Source organism: Coregonus clupeaformis, unplaced genomic scaffold, assembly GCF_020615455.1.
Source record: "Coregonus clupeaformis isolate EN_2021a unplaced genomic scaffold, ASM2061545v1 scaf0789, whole genome shotgun sequence".
Taxonomy (NCBI): domain Eukaryota; kingdom Metazoa; phylum Chordata; class Actinopteri; order Salmoniformes; family Salmonidae; genus Coregonus; species Coregonus clupeaformis.
Window position 1 is genome coordinate 198,919 of NW_025534244.1, and position 20,685 is coordinate 219,603.

A 20,685-nucleotide genomic window follows, 5' to 3' on the forward strand; every position below is an offset into this window, starting at 1 on the left:
CTGTCTGTTTATATTAGGGGGAGGGGAGAGTTGGTTCTGTCTGTTAATATTAGGGGAGAGAGAGTTGGTTCTGTCTGTTTATATTAGGGGAGAGAGAGTTGGTTCTGTCTGTTTATATTAGGGGGAGGGAGAGTTGGTTCTGTCTGTTAATATTAGGGGGAGAGAGAGTTGGTTCTGTCTGTTTATATTAGGGGGAGAGGGAGTTGGTTCTGTCTGTTTATATTAGGGGGAGGGGGGAGGTGGTTCTGTCTGTTTATATTAGGGGGAGAGAGAGTTGGTTCTGTCTGTTTATATTAGGGGAGAGAGAGTTGGTTCTGTCTGTTTATATTAGGGGGAGAGAGAGTTGGTTCTGTCTATTTATATTAGGGGGAGAGAGAGTTGGTTCTGTCTGTTTATATTAGGGGGAGAGAGAGTTGGTTCTGTCTGTCTGTGTGTTGGGGGAGAGAGAGTTGGTTCTGTCTGTTTATATTAGGGGGAGGGGAGAGTTGGTTCTGTCTGTTAATATTAGGGGGAGAGAGAGTTGGTTCTGTCTGTTTATATTAGGGGGAGAGAGAGTTGGTTCTGTCTGTCTGTGTGTTGGGGGAGAGAGAGTTGGTTCTGTCTGTTTATATTAGGGGAGAGAGAGTTGGTTCTGTCTGTTTATATTAGGGGAGAGAGAGTTGGTTCTGTCTGTTTATATTAGGGGAGAGAGAGTTGGTTCTGTCTGTTTATATTAGGGGAGAGAGAGTTGGTTCTGTCTGTTTATATTAGGGGGAGAGAGAGTTGGTTCTGTCTGTTTATATTAGGGGAGAGAGAGTTGGTTCTGTCTGTTTATATTAGGGGAGAGAGAGTTGGTTCTGTCTGTCTGTGTGTTGGGGAGAGAGAGTTGGTTCTGTCTGTTTATATTAGGGGAGGGGGAGGTGGTTCTGTCTGTTTATATTAGGGGGAGAGAGAGTTGGTTCTGTCTGTTTATATTAGGGGGAGAGAGAGTTGGTTCTGTCTGTTTATATTAGGGGGAGAGAGAGTTGGTTCTGTCTGTTTATATTAGGGGGAGAGAGAGTTGGTTCTCTCTGTTTATATTAGGGGGAGGGGGAGGTGGTTCTGTCTGTCTGTGTGTTGGGGGAGAGAGAGTTGGTTCTGTCTGTCTGTGTGTTGGGGGAGAGAGAGTTGGTTCTGTCTGTTTATATTAGGGGGAGGGGAGAGTTGGTTCTGTCTGTTTATATTAGGGGGAGAGAGAGTTGGTTCTGTCTGTCTGTGTGTTGGGGGAGAGAGAGTTGGTTCTGTCTGTTTATATTAGGGGGAGAGAGAGTTGGTTCTGTCTGTTTATATTAGGGGGAGAGAGAGTTGGTTCTGTCTGTTTATATTAGGGGGAGAGAGAGTTGGTTCTGTCTGTTTATATTAGGGGAGAGAGAGTTGGTTCTGTCTGTTTATATTAGGGGGAGAGAGAGTTGGTTCTGTCTGTTTATATTAGGGGAGAGAGAGTTGGTTCTGTCTGTTTATATTAGGGGGAGGGGGAGGTGGTTCTGGCTGTTTATATTAGGGGGAGGGGGAGGTGGTTCTGTCTGTTTATATTAGGGGGAGAGAGAGTTGGTTCTGTCTGTTTATATTAGGGGGAGAGAGAGTTGGTTCTGTCTGTTTATATTAGGGGGAGAGAGAGTTGGTTCTGTCTGTTTATATTAGGGGAGAGAGAGTTGGTTCTGTCTGTCTGTGTGTTGGGGGAGAGAGAGTTGGTTCTGTCTGTTTATATTAGGGGGAGAAAGAGTTGGTTCTGTCTGTTTATATTAGGGGGAGAGAGAGTTGGTTCTGTCTGTTTATATTAGGGGGAGAGAGAGTTGGTTCTGTCTGTCTGTGTGTTGGGGGAGAGAGAGTTGGTTCTGTCTGTTTAAATTAAGGGGAGAGAGAGTTGGTTCTGTCTGTCTGTGTGTTGGGGGAGAGATAGTTGGTTCTGTCTGTTAATATTAGGGGGAGAAAGAGTTGGTTCTGTCTGTTTATATTAGGGGGAGAGAGAGTTGGTTCTGTCTGTTTATATTAGGGGAGAGAGAGTTGGTTCTGTCTGTCTGTGTGTTGGGGGAGAGAGAGTTGGTTCTGTCTGTTTATATTAAGGGGAGAGAGAGTTGGTTCTGTCTGTTTATATTAGGGGGAGAGAGAGTTGGTTCTGTCTGTTTATATTAGGGGGAGAGAGAGTTGGTTCTGTCTGTTTATATTAGGGGGAGAGAGAGTTGGTTCTGTCTGTTTATATTAGGGGGAGAGAGAGTTGGTTCTGTCTGTTTATATTAGGGGGAGAGAGAGTTGGTTCTGTCTGTCTGTGTGTTGGGGGAAAGAGAGAGTTGGTTCTGTCTGTTTATATTAGGGGGAGGGGAGAGTTGGTTCTGTCTGTTAATATTTGGGGGAGAGAGAGTTGGTTCTGTCTGTTTATATTAGGGGGAGAGAGAGTTGGTTCTGTCTGTCTGTGTGTTGGGGAGAGAGAGTTGGTTCTGTCTGTTTATATTAGGGGGAGAGAGAGTTGGTTCTGTCTGTTTATATTAGGGGGAGGGGAGAGGTGGTTCAGTCTGTTTATATTAGGGGGAGAGAGAGGTGGTTCTGTCTGTTTATATTAGGGGGAGAGAGAGTTGGTTCTGTCTGTTTATATTAGGGGGAGAGAGAGTTGGTTCTGTCTGTTTATATTAGGGGGAGAGAGAGTTGGTTCTGTCTGTCTGTGTGTTGGGGGAGAGAGAGTTGGTTCTGTCTGTTTATATTAGGGGGAGAGAGAGTTGGTTCTGTCTGTCTGTGTGTTGGGGGAGAGAGAGTTGGTTCTGTCTGTTTATATTAGGGGGAGAGAGAGTTGGTTCTGTCTGTTTATATTAGGGGGGGGGGGAGGTGGTTCTGTCTGTTTATATTAGGGGAGAGAGAGTTGGTTCTGTCTGTTTATATTAGGGGGAGGGGGAGGTGGTTCTGTCTGTTTATATTAGGGGAGAGAGAGTTGGTTCTGTCTGTTTATATTAGGGGGAGAGAGAGTTGGTTCTGTCTGTTTATATTAGGGGGAGGGGAGAGGTGGTTCAGTCTGTTTATATTAGGGGGAGAGAGAGTTGGTTCTGGCTGTTTATATTAGGGGGGAGGGGAGAGGTGGTTCTGTCTGTTTATATTAGGGGGGAGGGAGAGGTGGTTCTGTCTGTTTATATTAGGGGAAGAGAGAGTTGGTTCTGTCTGTTTATATTAGGGGGGAGAGAGAGTTGGTTCTGTCTGTTTATATTAGGGGGAGAGAGAGTTGGTTCTGTCTGTCATTGTGTTGGGGGAGAGAGAGTTGGTTCTGTCTGTTTATATTAGGGGGAGAGAGAGTTGGTTCTGTCGGTTTATATTAGGGGGAGGGGAGAGGTGGTTCAGTCTGTTTATATTAGGGGGAGAGAGAGGTGGTTCTGTCTGTTTATATTAGGGGGAGAGAGAGTTGGTTCTGTCTGTTTATATTAGGGGGAGAGAGAGTTGGTTCTGTCTGTCTGTGTGTTGGGGGAGAGAGAGTTGGTTCTGTCTGTTTATATTAGGGGGAGAAAGAGTTGGTTCTGTCTGTTTATATTAGGGGGAGAGAGAGTTGGTTCTGTCTGTTTATATTAGGGGGAGGAGGGAGGTGGTTCTGTCTGTTTATATTAGGGGGAGAGAGAGTTGGTTCTGTCTGTTTATATTAGGGGAGAGAGAGTTGGTTCTGTCTGTTTATATTAGGGGGAGAGAGAGTTGGTTCTGTCTGTCTGTGTGTTGGGGGAGAGAGAGTTGGTTCTGTCTGTTTATATTAGGGGGAGAGAGAGTTGGTTCTGTCTGTTTATGTTAGGGGGAGAAAGAGTTGGTTCTGTCTGTTTATATTAGGGGGAGAGAGAGTTGGTTCTGTCTGTTTATATTAGGGGGAGGGGAGGTGGTTCTGTCTGTTTATATTAGGGGGAGAGAGAGTTGGTTCTGTCTGTTTATATTAGGGGAGAGAGAGTTGGTTCTGTCTGTTTATATTAGGGGGGAGGGGAGAGGTGGTTCAGTCTGTTTATATTAGGGGGAGAGAGAGGTGGTTCTGTCTGTTTATATTAGGGGGAGAGAGAGTTGGTTCTGTCTGTTTATATTAGGGGGAGAGAGAGTTGGTTCTGTCTGTTTATATTAGGGGGAGAGAGAGTTGGTTCTGTCTGTCTGTGTGTTGGGGGAGAGAGAGTTGGTTCTGTCTGTTTATATTAGGGGGAGAGAGAGTTGGTTCTGTCTGTCTGTGTGTTGGGGGAGAGAGAGTTGGTTCTGTCTGTTTATATTAGGGGGAGAGAGAGTTGGTTCTGTCTGTTTATGTTAGGGGGAGAGAGAGTTGGTTCTGTCTGTTTATATTAGGGGGAGAGAGAGTTGGTTCTGTCTGTTTATATTAGGGGGAGAGAGAGTTGGTTCTGTCTGTCTGTGTGTTGGGGGAGAGAGAGTTGGTTCTGTCTGTTTATATTAGGGGGAGAAAGAGTTGGTTCTGTCTGTTTATATTAGGGGGAGAGAGAGTTGGTTCTGTCTGTCTGTGTGTTGGGGGAGAGAGAGTTGGTTCTGTCTGTCTGTGTGTTGGGGGAGAGAGAGTTGGTTCTGTCTGTTTATATTAGGGGGAGGGGAGAGGTGGTTCTGTCTGTCTGTGTGTTGGGGGAGAGAGAGTTGGTTCTGTCTGTCTGTGTGTTGGGGGAGAGAGAGTTGGTTCTGTCTGTCTGTGTGTTGGGGGAGAGAGAGTTGGTTCTGTCTGTTTATATTAGGGGGAGGGGGAGGTGGTTCTGTCTGTCTGTGTGTTGGGGGAGAGAGAGTTGGTTCTGTCTGTTTATATTAGGGGGAGAGTGTCACGGTTTCGGCCGAGGCTGCTCCTCCTCCTTGCTCGGGCAGGCTTCGGCGGTCGTCGTCCCCGGAGTACTAGCTGCCACCGTTGTATGTTATCGATGTTCGTTTGGTTTTGTCTTTATTGTACACCTGTTTCCATTTGGGTTGATGATGTCCCCTATAAGTTTCTCGTTTTGTTTGTCAAGTATTGTGTGTTATTGTTCGCCTGTCATCAGGTGCGGCTCGTCGTTTGTATTTTGTATTTCCTGTCGTCGCACTGTACTGTTTTCGTGCACCTTGGATTACTTGTGTTTTGCGCATTGTTGCGCATAGTCCGCCTCCTATTTTGTTGAGGCCAGTGTCTCTATATTATTGTGTTCAGTAAAGTCGGTTGGACTTAGCTTCTTGTCCTGCGTGTGACTCCTCCACCACATCCACATCAGCCACTGTGACAGAATAACATATGGAGTCAGCAGGAGCAGCAGCAGCACCCGGGTCTCTGGAGGAGCGCGTCCGCGGCCAGGACGATCGGATCCATCAACTCGGGACTGCCCTGCAGGACGTAATTAACACTCTGCACCGATGGGAGACCAGAGGGGTACCCACGCCTCCGCCTACCCTACCGTCACCATCGGTCAGTCCTCCCACCGGTGCTCCGGAACCCAGTGGGATTCGGCTCTCGCTCCCGAGGGCGTATGATGGCACCGCTGCCGGGTGTCAGGGGTTCCTCCTGCAGGTGGAACTCTACCTGGCCACTGTACACCCGGTGCCCTCGGGACACGAGAGCGTCTCCGCCCTCATCTCCTGTCTCACCGGCAAGCCGTGTTCGACCATCCACCTGAGGGGAAAGCGGCGGGGGAGCGTCTATTCTACCTCCGACAGGGGAAGAGGAGCGCACAGGAGTTCGCCCTGGAGTTCCGGACTCTAGCGGCGGATGCAGGGTGGAATGAGCGGGCCCTCATCGACCACTACCGTTGTAGTCTACAGGAGGACGTCCGTCGAGAGCTGGCCTGCAGGGATACCCACCTCACCTTCGACCAGCTGGTGGACATGTCCATCCGGCTGGACACCCTGTTGGCCACCCGCGGACGTTCCGAGTGGGGGTCGTCCATTCCACCCTCCAGCACCTCCGAGCCGAGCCCTATGGAGCTCGGAGGTGCTGGCGCTAGAGAGAGGAGGAGGAGGAGCCCGAGGGGGGCTGTACCCTGCACCAACTGTGGTCGTGGAGGGCACACTGCGGCTAGGTGCTGGGGAGGGTCTCCTAGGGGAGAGGACAACAGGCCACGCACTGGGGAGTCATTCCAGGTGAGTAGGCGTCCCACTTACCCAGAGCTCTCTGTTGTGCACGTCTGTTTACCTGTACATTTTCCTCAGGTAGCACCTCATTCCCAGCATAAGGCGCTTGTAGATTCAGGCGCAGCTGGGAATTTTGTTGATCGAAATTTTTGTTTAAAACTAGGAATTCCCCTTCTTCCTGTCGACGCCCCATTTCCTGTCCATGCTTTAGACAGCCGTCCATTGGGATCGGGGTTGATTAGGGGAGGTCACCGCGCCACTTAGGATGAGGACGCAGGGGGTCATGAGGAGACTATTCAGCTATATCTGATTGACTCTCCTGCGTATCCGGTGGTGTTGGGGCTTCCCTGGTTGATTACCCATAATCCTTCTATTTCGTGGCAACAGAGGGCTCTTAAGGAGTGGTCTGCTCAGTGTGTGGGGCGATGTCTAGGTGTTTCCGTGGGGGCGACCTCGGTGGAGAGTCCAAACCAGGTGCCCGCACTGCACATTCCCCCTGAGTATGAGGATTTGGCAATCGTGTTCAGTAAATCGAGGGCGACGCAGTTGCCTCCTCATAGGCAGGGAGATTGTGCGATAGACCTCCAGGCAGGAGCAGCGCTTCCACGGAGCCATGTGTATCCTCTGTCTCAAGAGGAGAAGAGAGCTATGGAGACTTACATAGCCGAATCTCTGAGACAAGGATACATACGGCCATCCACTTCCCCTGCGTCCTCGAGCTTCTTTTTTGTGAAGAAGAAGGATGGAGGTTTGCGCCCGTGCATTGATTACCGTAGTCTCAATCAGAGCACTGTGAAATACAGTTATCCACTCCCTCTGATTGCGACAGTCATTGCACGGGGCGCGTGTCTTCACAAAACTAGATCTCAGGAGCGCATACAACTTGGTGCGCATTAGAGAGGGCGATGAATGGAAGACAGCATTTAGTACCACCTCAGGTCATTACGAGTATCTCGTCATGCCATACGGGTTGATGAACGCTCCTTCAGTCTTCCAATCCTTCGTGGATGAGATTTTCAGGGACATGCAGGGGCAGGGTGTGGTCGTGTACATTGATGACATTCTTGTGTACTCTCCTACCCGAGCCGAGCATGTAGCCCTGGTGCGCCGAGTGTTGAGGAGGCTGTTGGAGCACGACCTGTATGTCAAGGCAGAGAAATGTCTGTTTTTCCAGGAGTCTATCTCCTTTTTGGGTTATCAGTTGTCTGCGTCAGGGGTGAAGATCGAAGTTGACCGGGTGTCAGCCGTGCGTAATTGGCAAACTCCAACCACTGTTAAAGAGGTGCAGCAGTTTTTGGGGTTTGCAAATTACTACCGGAGGTTTATCCGGGGTTTTGGACAGGTGGCAGCTCCCATAACGTCTCTGTTGAAGGGGGGTCCGGTGCGTTTGCAGTGGTCAGCCGAGGCGGACAGGGCTTTTGGGAGACTGAAGGACCTGTTTACTTCGGCTCCGGTGCTGGCGCATCCGGATCCCGCTTTACCATTTCAGGTAGAGGTTGACGCGTCAGAGGCCGGTATTGGGGCCGTACTTTCGCAACGGTCCAGCACGCCACCTAAACTCCGCCCCTGTGCTTTTTACTACAAAAAGCTCAGCCCGGCGGAGCAAAATTATGACGCAGGGGACAGGGAGCTGTTAGCCGTGGTACAGGCCCTAAAGGTGTGGAGGCATTGGCTTGAGGGGGCTCAACACCCTTTTCTCATTTTGACTGACCACCGTAACCTGGAGTACATCCGGGCAGCTAGGAGATTGAACCCTCGCCAGGCGCGGTGGAACATGTTTTTAGCCTGGTTCGTATTTAAGATCACGTACATCCCTGGGTCCCAGAACGGTAAGGCAGACACACTGTCTCGGCGGTATGACACGGAGGAGAGGTCCGTTGAGTCCACTCCCATACTGCCGGAGTCTTGTCTGGTGGCACCGGTAGTGTGGGAGGTCGATGCTGAAATTGAGCGGGCGTTGCGTACCGACCCTAGTCCTCCACAGTGCCCGGTGGGTCGGACGTACGTTCCGCTCGAGGTTCGGGATCGACTGATATATTGGGCTCACACGTCACCCTCCTCTGGACATCCTGGTATTGGCCGGACTGTGCACTGCCTTAGCGCTAAGTACTGGTGGCCAACGTTAGCCAGGGATGTGAGGGTTTATGTCTCCTCCTGCTCGGTGTGCACCCAGTGTAAGGCGCCTAGACACCTGCCCAGGGGTAAGTTACAACCCCTGCCCGTTCCACAACGACCATGGTCTCACCTCTCGGTGGATTTCGTCACAGACCTTCCCCCCTCGCAGGGGAATACTACTATACTGGTCGTTGTGGATCGGTTCTCTAAGGCCTGTCGTCTGCTCCCAATGCCGGGTCTTCCTACTGCCCTACAGACCGCCGAAGCACTATTCACCCACGTTTTTCGGCACTACGGGGTACCCGAGGATATAGTGTCTGATCGAGGTCCCCAGTTCACCTCCAGAGTCTGGAGAGCGTTTATGGAGCGTTTGGGGGTCTCGGTGAGCCTGACCTCGGGTTACCACCCGGAGAGTAATGGGCAGGTGGAACGTGTGAACCAGGATGTGGGTAGGTTTCTTAGATCTTATTGCCAGGGCCGGCCGGAGGAGTGGGCGAGGTATGTTCCCTGGGCAGAGATGGCCCAGAACTCTCTCCGCCACTCCTCAACCAATCTAACCCCTTTCCAATGTGTGTTAGGTTACCAGCCGGTTCTGGCACCGTGGCAGCAGAGCCAGATCAAGGCTCCTGCGGTGGATGAGTGGGTGCGGCGCTCGGAGGAGACGTGGAACGCTGCACACGTCCACCTGCAGCGGGCCATCCGTCGTCAGAAAGCGAGCGCCGATCTCCACCGCAGTGAGGGGCCGGTGTACGCACCTGGTGATCGAGTCTGGCTCTCTACCAGAAACCTACCCCTCCGCCTGCCCTGCCGGAAACTGGGTCGGCGGTTTGTGGGGCCTTTTAAAGTCCTGAGAAGATTGAACGAGGTGTATTACAGGTTACAACTGCCTAGTGATTATCGTATTAACCCCTCGTTCCATGTGTCTCTTCTCAGGCCGGTGGTAGCTGGTCCACTCCAGGACGATGAGATCAGAGAGACTCCTCCGCCCCCACTGGACATCGAGGGGGCTCCGGCGTACACAGTTCGGTCCATCTTGGATTCGAGACGTCGGATGGGGGGTCTCCAATATTTCGTGGAGTGGGAGGGGTACCAGAGGAACGGTGCTGGGTGCCGAGGAGGGACATCCTAGACCCGTCTCTCCTGACAGAGTTCCAACGTGGTCAACCCACGCGCCCTGCTCCGCGTCCTCCTGGTCCTCCCCGAGGCCGGGGGTACTGTCACGGTTTCGGCCGAGGCTGCTCCTCCTCCTTGCTCGGGCAGGCTTCGGCGGTCGTCGTCCCCGGAGTACTAGCTGCCACCGTTGTATGTTATCGATGTTCGTTTGGTTTTGTCTTTATTGTACACCTGTTTTCCATTTGGGTTGATTATGTCCCCTATAAGTTTCTCGTTTTGTTTGTCAAGTATTGTGTGTTATTGTTCGCCTGTCTTCAGGTGCGGCTCGTCGTTTGTATTTTGTATTTCCTGTCGTCGCACTGTACTGTTTTCTGGCCTGCTGGCCCCCCTACCTCTGGCCTGCTGGCCCCCCTACCTCTGGCCTGCTGGCCCCCCTACCTCTGCGGAAGCACAGTTCCCGCTCAGCCCAGTCAAAACTGTTCGCTGCTCTGGCACACCAATGGTGGAACAAGCTCCCTCACGACGCCAGGACAGCAGAGTCACTGACCACCTTCCGGAGACACTTGAAACCCTACCTCCTTTAAGGAATACCTGGAATAGTATAAAAGTAATCCTTCTACCCCCACAGCCTCCGTACCCAACAGCCTCCGTACCCAGTGTTACCCAACAGCCTCCGTACCCAGTGTTACCCCACAGCCTCCGTACCCAGTGTTACCCCACAGCCTCCGTACCCAGTGTTACCCAACAGCCTCCGTACCCAGTGTTACCCCACAGCCTCCGTACCCAGTGTTACCCCACAGCCTCCGTACCCAGTGTTACCCCACAGCCTCCGTACCCAGTGTTACCCCACAGCCTCCGTACCCAGTGTTACCCCACAGCCTCCGTACCCAGTGTTACCCCACAGCCTCCGTACCCAGGGGTCTGATTAGCAGCCCAGGTATAGGCTATAGGGTTCTTAACAAACTAGCCCTGGGACTTAGGCCTACTTCGTCCCCTGCAGACACCGTGTGTGCCTCCCAAACAGCACCCTATTCCCTAATATGTACAGTGCACTACTTTTGACCAGGCCCCACCCTTTTCCTTCTATGGTGTGCTACTATTTTGTCCAGAGTCCATCACTACAAGGGGAATACGGTACCAGCCAGCCATGGCCCTGACCAAAAGTAGTGCACTACATACAGTGGGGAGAACAAGTATTTGATACACTGCCGATTTTACAGGTTTTCCTACTTACAAAGCATGTAGAGGTCTGTAATTTTTATCATAGGTACACTTCAACTGTGAGAGACGGAATCTAAAACAAAAATCCAGAAAATCACATTGTATGATTTTTAAGTAATTAATTTGCATTTTATTGCATGACATAAGTATTTGATACATCAGAAAAGCAGAACTTAATATTTGGTACAGAAACCTTTGTTTGCAATTACAGAGATCATACGTTTCCTGTAGGTCTTGACCAGGTTTGCACACACTGCAGCAGGGATTTTGGCCCACTCCTCCATACAGACCTTCTCCAGATCCTTCAGGTTTCGGGGCTGTCGCTGGGCAATACGGACTTTCAGCTCCCTCCAATGATTTTCTATTGGGTTCAGGTCTGGAGACTGGCTAGGCCACTCCAGGACCTTGAGATACTTCTTACGGAGCCACTCCTTTGTTGCCCTGGCTGTGTGTTTCGGGTCGTTGTCATGCTGGAAGACCCAGCCACGACCCCATCGTCAATGCTCTTACTGAGGGAAGGAGGTTGTTGGCCAAGATCTCGCGATACATGGCCCCATCCATCCTCCCCTCAATACGGTGCAGTCGTCCTGTTCCCTTTGCAGAAAAGCATCCCCAAAGAATGATGTTTCCACCTCCATGCTTCACGGTTGGGATGGTGTTCTTGGGGTTGTACTCATCCTTCTTCTTCCTCCAAACACGGCGAGTGGAGTTTAGACCAAAAAGCTCTATTTTTGTCTCATCAGACCACATGACTTTCTCCCATTCCTCCTCTGGATCATCCAGATGGTCATTGGCAAACTTCAGATGGGCCTGGACATGTGCTGGCTTGAGCAGGGGGACCTTGCGGGCGCTGCAGGATTTTAATCCATGACGGCGTAGTGTGTTACTAATGGTTTTCTTTGAGACTGTGGTCCCAGCTCTCTTCAGGTTATTGTCCAGGTCCTGCTGTGTAGTTCTGGGCTGATCCCTCACCTTCCTCATGATCATTGATGCCCCACAAGGTGAGAACTTGCATGGAACCTCAAACCGAGGGTGATTGACCGTCATCTTGAACTTCTTCCATTTTCTAATAATTGCGCCAACAGTTGTTGCCTTCTCACCAAGCTGCTTGCCTATTGTCCTGTAGCCCATCCCAGCCTTGTGCAGGTCTACAATTTTATCCCTGATGTCCTTACACAGCTCTCTGGTCTTGGCCATTGTGGAGAGGTTGGAGTCTGTTTGATTGAGTGTGTAGACAGGTGTCTTTTATACAGGTAATGAGTTCAAACAGGTGCAGTTAATACAGGTAATGAGTGGAGAACAGGAGGGCTTCTTAAAGAAAAAACTAACAGGTCTGTGAGAGCTGGAATTCTTACTGGTTGGTAGGTGATCAAATACTTATGTCATGCAATAAAATGCAAATTAATTACTTAAAAATCATACAATGTGATTTTCTGGATTTTTGTTTTAGATTCCGTCTCTCACAGTTGAAGTGTACCTATGAAAAAAATTACAGACCTCTACATGCTTTGTAAGTAGGAAAACCTGCAAAATCGGCAGTGTATCAAATACTTGTTCTCCCCACTGTAGATAATAAACAGTGAGTAGCAGCAGTGTAAAAACAAATGGGGGTGGGGGGGTCAATGTAAATAGTCCGGGTAGCCATTTGATTAATTGTTCAGCAGTCTTATGGCTTGGGGGTAGAAGCTGTTAAGGAGCCTTTTGGACCTAGACTTGGCGCTCCGGTACCGCTTGCCGTGTGGTAGCAGAGAGAACAGTCTATGACTAGGCTGACTGGAGTCTTTGACCATTTTTGGGGCCTTCCTCTGACACCGCCTAGTATATAGGTCCTGGATGGCAGGAAGCTTGGCCCCAGTGAAGTACTGGGCCTTACGCACTACCCTCTGTAGCGCCTTATAGTCAGATGCAGAGCAGTTGCCATACCAGGGCGTGATGCAACCGGTCAGGATGCTCTCAATGGTGCAGCTGTAGAACTTTCTGAGGATCTGGGGACCTATGATAAATATTTTCAGTCTCCTGTCTTGGTTTGTTTGGACCATGATAGTTTGTTGGTGATGTGGACACCAGGGAACTTGAAACTCTCAACCCGCTCCACTACAGCCCCGTCGATGTGAATGGGGGCCTGTTCGGCCCTCCTTTTCTTGTAGTCCACTATCAGCTCTTTTTTCTTGCTCACGTTGAGGGAGAGGTTGTTGTCCTGGCACAACACTGCCAGGTCTCTGACCTCCTCTCTATAGGCTGTCTCATCATTGTTGGTGATCAGGCCTACCACTGTTGTGTCATCAGCAAACTTTTGTATTTTGTATTTATATTTATTATGGATCCCCATTAGCCAAGGCAGCAGCTACTCTTCCTGGGATCCAGTAAAATTAAGGCAGTTATATGCATGTGTCTGTGCCTATGTTTGTGTTGCTTCACAGTCCCCGCTGTTCCATAAGGTGTATTTTTATCTGTTTTTTAAATCTAATTTTACTGCTTGCATCAGTTACTTGATGTGAAATAGAGTTCCATGTAGTCATGGCTCTATGTAGTACTGTGCGCCTCCCATAGTCTGTTCTGGACTTGGGGACTGTGAAGAGACCTCTGGTGGCATGTCTTGTGGGGTATTCATGGGGGTCCGAGCTGTGCGCCAGTAGTTGAAATGGGCAGCTCGGTGCATTCAACATGTCAAATACCTCTCATAAATACAAGTAGTGGTTAAGTCAATCTCTCCTCCATTTGAGCCAGGAGAGATTGACATGCATATTATTAATGTTAGCTCTCTGTGTACATCCAAGGGCCAGCCGTGCTGCCTTGTTCTGAGCCAATTGCAATTTTCCTAAATCCCTTTTTGTGGCACATGACCACAAGACTGAACAGTAGTCCAGGTGCGACAAACCGAGGGCCTGTAGGACCTGCCCTGTTGATAGTGCTGTTAAGAATGCAGAGCAGCGCTTTATTATGGACAGACTTCTCCCCATCTTAGCTACTGTTGTATCAATATGTTTTGACCATGACAGTTTACAATCCAAGGTTACTCCAAGCAGTTTAGTCACCTCAACTTGCTCAATTTCCACATTATTTATTACAAGATTTAGTTGAGGTTTAGGGTTTAGTGAATGATTTGTCCCAAATACAATGCTTTTAGTTTTAGAAATATTTAGGACTAACTTATTCTTTACCACCCACTCTGAAACTAACTGCAGCTCTTTGTTAAGTGGCATGTCGTTAGTATAGATTTTAAAAAGTAAGGGGCCTAGACAGCTGCCCTGGGGAATTCCTGATTCTACCTGGATTTTGTTGGAGAGGCTTCCATTAAAGAACATCCTCTGTGTTCTGTTAGACAGGTAACTCTTTATCCACAATATAGCAGGGGATGTAAAGCCATAACACATACGTTTTTCCAGCAGCAGACTGTGATCGATAATGTCAAAAGCTGCATGATGGTGTTGGAGTCGTGCTTGGCCATGCAGTCGTGGGAAAACAGGGAGTACAGGAGGGGACTAAGCACGCACCCCTGAAGGGCCCCCGTGTTGAGGATTAGCGTGTCAGATGTGTTGTTGCCTACCCTTACCACCTGGGGGCGGCCCATCAGGAAATCCAGGATCCAGTTGCAGAGGGAGGTGTTTAGACCCAGGGTCCTTATCTTAGTGATGACCTTTGTGGGTACTATGGTGTTGAACGCTGAGCTGTAGTCAATGAACAGCATTCTCACATAGGTGTTCCTTTTGTCCAGGTGGGAAAGGGCAGTGTGGAGTGGGCGGCAGGTAGCTTAGTGGGTAAGAGCGTTGTGCCAGTAACCAAAAGGTTGCTGGTTCTAATCCCCGAGCCGACTAGGTGAAAAATCTGTCGATGTGCCCTTAAGCAAGGCACTTAACCCTAATTGCTCCTGTAAGTCGCTCTGGATAAGAGCGTCTGCTAAATGAATATAATGTAAATGTAAAATGAGTTTGATTGAGATTGCATCATCTGTGGATCTGTTGGGGCGGTATGCGAATTGGAGTGGGTCTAGGGTTTCCGGGATGATGTGAGCCATGACCAGCCTTTCAAAGCACTTCATGGCTACCGACGTGAGTGCTACAGGGCGGTAGTCATTTAGGCAGGTTACCTTCGCTTTCTTGGGCACAGGGACTATGGTGGTCTGTTTGAAACATCTAGGTATTACAGACTCAGTCAGGGACAGGATGAAAATGTCAGTGAAGACACTTGCCAGTTGGTCCGCGCATGTTCTGAGTACACGTCCTGGTAATCCGTCTGGCCCCGCGGCCTTGTGAATGTTGACCTGTTTAAAGGTCTTGCCACATTGGCTACGGAGAGCGTGATCACACAGTCGTCTGGAACAGCTGTGCTCTCATCTATGCTTCAGTGTTGCTTGCCTTGAAGCGAGCATAAAAGGCATTTAGCTCGTCTGGTAGGCTCGCGTCACTGGGCAGCTCACGGCTGGGTTTCCCTTTGTAGTCCGTAATAGTTTTCAAGCCCTGCCACATTCGACGAGCGTCAGAGCCGGTGTAGTAGGATTCAATCTTTGTCCTGTATTGACACTTTGCCTGTTTGATGGTTCGTCGGAGGGCATAGCCGGATTTCTATAAGCGTCCGGATTAGTGTCCCGCTCCTTGAAAGCGGCAGCTCTAGCCTTTACTTCGGTGTGGATGTTGCCTGTAATCCATGGCTTCTGGTTGGGATATGTACGTACGGTCACTGTGGGGACAACATCGTCACTGCACTTATTGATGAAGCCGGTGACTGAGGTGTTATACTCCTCAATGCCATTGGATGAATCCCGGAACATATTCCAGTCTGTGCTAGCAAAACAGTCCTGTAGCATAGCATCCGTGTCATCTGACCACTTCCGTATTGAGCGAGTCACTCGTACTTCCGGCTTTAGTTTTTGTAGGAAGGAAACAGGAGGATAGAGTTATGGTCAGATTTGCCAAATGGAGGGCGAGGGAGAGCTTTGTATGTGTCTCTGTGTGTGGAGTAAAGGTGGTCTAGAGTTTTTTCCCTCAGCTTGCACAGGAGACATGCTGGTAGATATTAGGTCAAATTGATTTAATTATGCCTGCATTAAAGTCCCCGGCCACAAGGAGCGCCGCTTCTGGATGAGCATTTTCTTGTTTGCTTATGGCCTTATACAGCTCGTTGAGTGCGGTCTTAGTACCAGCATCGGTTTGTGGTGATAAATAGACAGCCACGAAAAATATAGATGAAAACTCTCTTGGTAGATAGTGGGTCTACAGCTTATCATGAGGTACTCTACCTCAGGGGAGCAAAACCTCGTGACTTCTTTAATATTAGACATCGCGCACCAGCTATTATTGACAAATAGACACACACCCCCACCCCTCGTCTTACCAGACGTAGCTGCTCTGTCCTGCAGATGCACGGAAGCCCAGCCAACTGTATATTATCCATATCGTCGTTCAGCCACGACTCGGTGAAACATAAGATATTACAGTTTTTAATGTCCCGTTGGTAGGATAGTCTCGAACGGAGATCATACAGTTTATTCTCCAGTGATTGCACGTTGGCCAATAGAACGGATGGTATTTCTGTATTTTCTTCACGTGAATTACAGGGATTTGGGCCTGGTCTTGGAGAAGCAGTATATCCTTCGCGTCGGACCCATTAAAGAAAAAATCTTCATCCAGTTCAAGGTGAGTAATCGCTGTTCTGATGTCCAGAAGCTCTTTTCGGTCATAAGAGACAGTAGCAGCAACATTATGTACAAAATAATTTACAAACAATGGAAAAAACACACAAAATAGCACAGTCCGTAAAACTGCAGCCATCCCCTCCTGCGCCATTAACATATTTCCATATGTTTGATGTGTTAATGGCGGGGCCATTCTAGCCATTACAATTAGCCTGTCCTCCTATAGCTCCTCTCACCAGCCTCCACTGATGTGTGTGTATATATGTCTATCCATTGAGTGAAAAAGTATTAGTATAAATTAGTATGAGACGAACGCACTGTTTTGCGGAAGTCTTAGTCCATAAAACCTTGAAATACTATTACACCGTTCTTTGAAATCAATAATTATTTAATTTAGAAGTCTCCATTTAATTGTGTTCTGAAGGCTGTTATAGACAGAGAGCTAGGAGGACAGGTGTTGATCTATAGATAAATAAAGCAGACATTGAATATCCCTTTGAGCATGGTGAAGTTATTTATTACACTTTGGATGGTGTCTCAATTCACCCAGTCACTACAAAGATACAGGCGTACATCCTAACTCAGTTGCCGGAGAGGAAGGAAACCGCTCAGGGATTTCAACATGAGGCTAATGGTGACTTTAGAGGGTTTAGGAGGACCATCACCAGCACAGAGAGGCTGCTGCCTACAGACATGAATATCACTGGCCACTTTAATAAGAACACTGGCCACTTTAATAACGCCACTTGCACTACTCATCTCATATGTATTTACTGTATTCTATACTATCTTAATAATGTTTACATATCTTGCATTACCCATCTCATATGTATATACTTTATTCTATACTATCTTAATAATGTTTACATATCTTGTATTACCCATCTCATATGTATATACTGTATTCTATACCATATATTGCATCTTAGCATATGCTGCTCTGATAATGACATTGCTCATCCATATATTTATATATTCTCTTTTGTGTGTTTTAGATATTTGTTGTGGGACTGTTAGATATTAGTTGCTAGATATTGCTGCACTGTCGGAACTAGAAGCACAAGCATTTCGCTACACACTCAATAACATCTGCTGACCATGTGTATGTGACCAATACATTTGATTTGATTTGATTAATGGTTGTGATAGGAGAAAACTGAAGATGGATCAACAACATTGTATTGTAGGTAATCCGCAATACTAACCTAATTGACAGAGTGAAAAGAAGGAAGCTTGTACAGAATAAAAATATTCAAAAACATGCATCCTGTTTGCAACAAGGCACTAAAGTAACACTGCAAAGAATGTGGCAAAGCAATTAACCTTTTGTCCTGAATACAAAGTGTTATGTTTGGTGCAAATCCAATACAACACATTACTGAGAACCACTCTCCATATTTTCAATTATAGTGGTGGCTGCATCATGTTATTGGTATGCTTATAATCATTAAGGACTGGGGAGTTTTTCAGGATAAGAAATAAACAGAATGGAGCTAAGCACAGGCAAAACCCTAGAGAAAAACCTGTTTCAGTCTGGTTTCCACCAGACACTTGGAGATGAATTCACCTTTCAGCAGGACAATAACCTAAAACACAAGGCCAAATCTACACTGGAGTTGCATACCAAGAAGACATGTTCCTGAGTGGCCGACTTTTCAAAATTGTTAAACTTCATACTCATCATCTCCAGATCCACCCCAACATCAACATATGTTTCTATGTTTGGTAGTAAAACAGATAGAGGGACATAAGTGTTTCCAATGACATCATCAACCAATTAGTAGACAATTAGGAGGCAATTAGTAGGCAATGCCTGCTCATAAGTGGTTAAAATCACACAATGCGCACCGATGATGTCATTGGAAAGTATTCAGACCCCTTCACTTTTTCCACATTTTGTTACATTACAGCCTTATTCTAAAATGTATTAAACAATAAATTGTCCTCATCAATCTACACACAATACCCCATAATGACAAAGTGAAAACAGGTTGGGAGACATTTTTGCAAATACAAAAATACCTTATTTACATAAGTATTCAGACCCTTTGCTTTGAGACTTGAAATTGAGCTCCGGTGCATCCTGTTTCCAATGATCATCCTTGAGATGTTTCTACAACTTGATTGGAGTCCACCTGTGGTAAATGCAATTTATTGGACATTATTTGGAAAGGCACACACCTGTCTATTTAAGGTCCCACAGTTGACAGTGGATGTCAGAGCAAAAACCAAGCCATGAGGTCGAAGGAATTGTCCAGAGCGCTCAGGACCTCAGACTGGGGCCAAGGTTCACCTTCCAACAGGACAACGACCCTAAACACACAGCCAAGACAATGCAGGAGTGGCTTCGGGACAAGTCTCTGAATGTCCTTGAGTGGCCCAGCCAGTGTCTGGACTTGAACCCGATCTAACATCTCTTGAGAGACCTTAAAATAGCTGTGCAGCGATGCTCCCCATCCAACCTGACAGAGCTTGACAGGATCTGCAGAGACGAATGGGACTGTACTGATTTATCTAATTTATCTGACTGCACTAATTTATCTGACTGCACTAATTAATCTGACTGCACTAATTAATCTGACTGCACTAATTTATCTGACTGCACTAATTAATCTGACTGCACTAATTAATCTGACTGCACTAATTAATCTGACTGTACTGACTTATCTATTTAATCTGACTACTGATTTATCTGATTTATCGGAATGTTCGGTTTAATCTGACAGCACGGATTATCTGATTTATCTGACTGTACTGATTTATCTGACTGTACTGATTTATCTGACTGTACTGATTTATCTGACTGTACTGATTTATCTGACTGTACTGATTGATATGAATGTACTGATTCATCTGATTTATCTAATTGTACTTATTCATCAAATTCTTCTGATTTATCTGATTGTACTGATTTATCTGACTGTACTGATTTATCTGAATATACTTATTTATCAGTATGAAAACACAAAAATGTATGCAGTCACTAACTGTAAGTCGCTTGGATAAGAGCGTCTGCTAAATATGTAAAATGTAAAATGTATCTGATTTATCGGAATGTTTGGTTTTATCTGACTGCACGGATTTCTCTGATTTCTCTGACATTACTGATTCATCTAATTTATCTGACTGTACTGATTTATCTGACTGTACTGATTTATCTAATTTATCTGACTGTACTGATTTATCTGACTGTACTGATTTATCTAATTTATCTGATTGTACTGATTTATCTGACTGTACTGATTTATCTAATTTATCTGACTGTACTGATTTATCTGACTGTACTGATTTATCTGATTTATCTGACTGTACTGATTTATCTGACTGTACTGATTTATCTAATTTATCTGATTGTACTGATTTATCTAATTTATCTGACTGTACTGATTTATCTGAATATACTGATTTATCTGATTTATCTGACTGTACTGATTTATCTGACTGTACTGATTTATCTGACTGTACTGATTTATCTAATTTATCTGACTGTACTGATTTATCTGAATATACTGATTTATCTGATTTATCTGACTGTACTGATTTATCTGACTGTACTGATTTATCTGACTGTACTGATTTATCTAATTTATCTGACTGTACCGATTAATCTGACTGTACTGATTTATCTGAATGTACTGATTCATCTAATTTATCTGACTGTACTGATTTATCTGACTGTACTGATTTATCTAATTTATCTGACTGTACCGATTTATCTGACTGTACTGATTTATCTGATTTATCTGACTGTAATGATTTATCTGACTGTACCGATTAATCTGAATATACTGATTTATCTGATTTATCTGACTGTACTGATTTATCTGACTGTACTGATTTATCTAATTTATCTGACTGTACCGATTTATCTGACTGTACTGATTTATCTGATTTATCTGACTGTACTGATTTATCTGACTGTACTGATTTATCTGACTGTACTGATTTATCTGACTGTACTGATTTATCTGACTGTACTGATTTATCTGACTGTACTGATTTATCTGACTGTACTGATTCATCTAATTTATCTGACTGTACTGATTTATCTGACTGTACTGATTTATCTAATTTATCTGACTGTACTGATTTATCTGACTGTACTGATTTATCTAATTTATCTGATTGTACTGATTTATCTGACTGTACTGATTTATCTAATTTATCTGACTGTACTGATTTATCTGACTGTACTGATTTATCTGATTTATCTGACTGTACTGATTTATCTGACTGTACTGATTTATCTAATTTATCTGATTGTACTGATTTATCTAATTTATCTGACTGTACTGATTTATCTGAATATACTGATTTATCTGATTTATCTGACTGTACTGATTTATCTAATATCTGACTGTACTGATTTATCTGACTGTACTGATTTATCTGAATATACTGATTTATCTGATTTATCTGACTGTACTGATTTATCTGACTGTACTGATTTATCTGACTGTACTAATTTATCTAATTTATCTGACTGTACCGATTAATCTGACTGTACTGATTTATCTGAATGTACTGATTCATCTAATTTATCTGACTGTACTGAT

The 20,685-nt window shown here is 46.4% G+C and overlaps 1 protein-coding gene across 1 annotated transcript in view; it reads left to right on the top strand.

Moving 5' to 3' along the window:
* LOC121556162 (transcription elongation factor A protein 1-like) overlaps positions 1 to 20,685 on the top strand; it is a gene marked incomplete at its 3' end in the record, with an annotated part of 139,981 nt that overhangs the window by 96,506 nt on the left and 22,790 nt on the right. Inside the window, exon 2 of the mRNA XM_045216752.1 lies at positions 9,905 to 10,195. Within this exon, the coding sequence (XP_045072687.1) occupies positions 9,905 to 10,195 (291 nt within the window). The remainder of the gene's footprint in view (positions 1 to 9,904; positions 10,196 to 20,685) is intronic.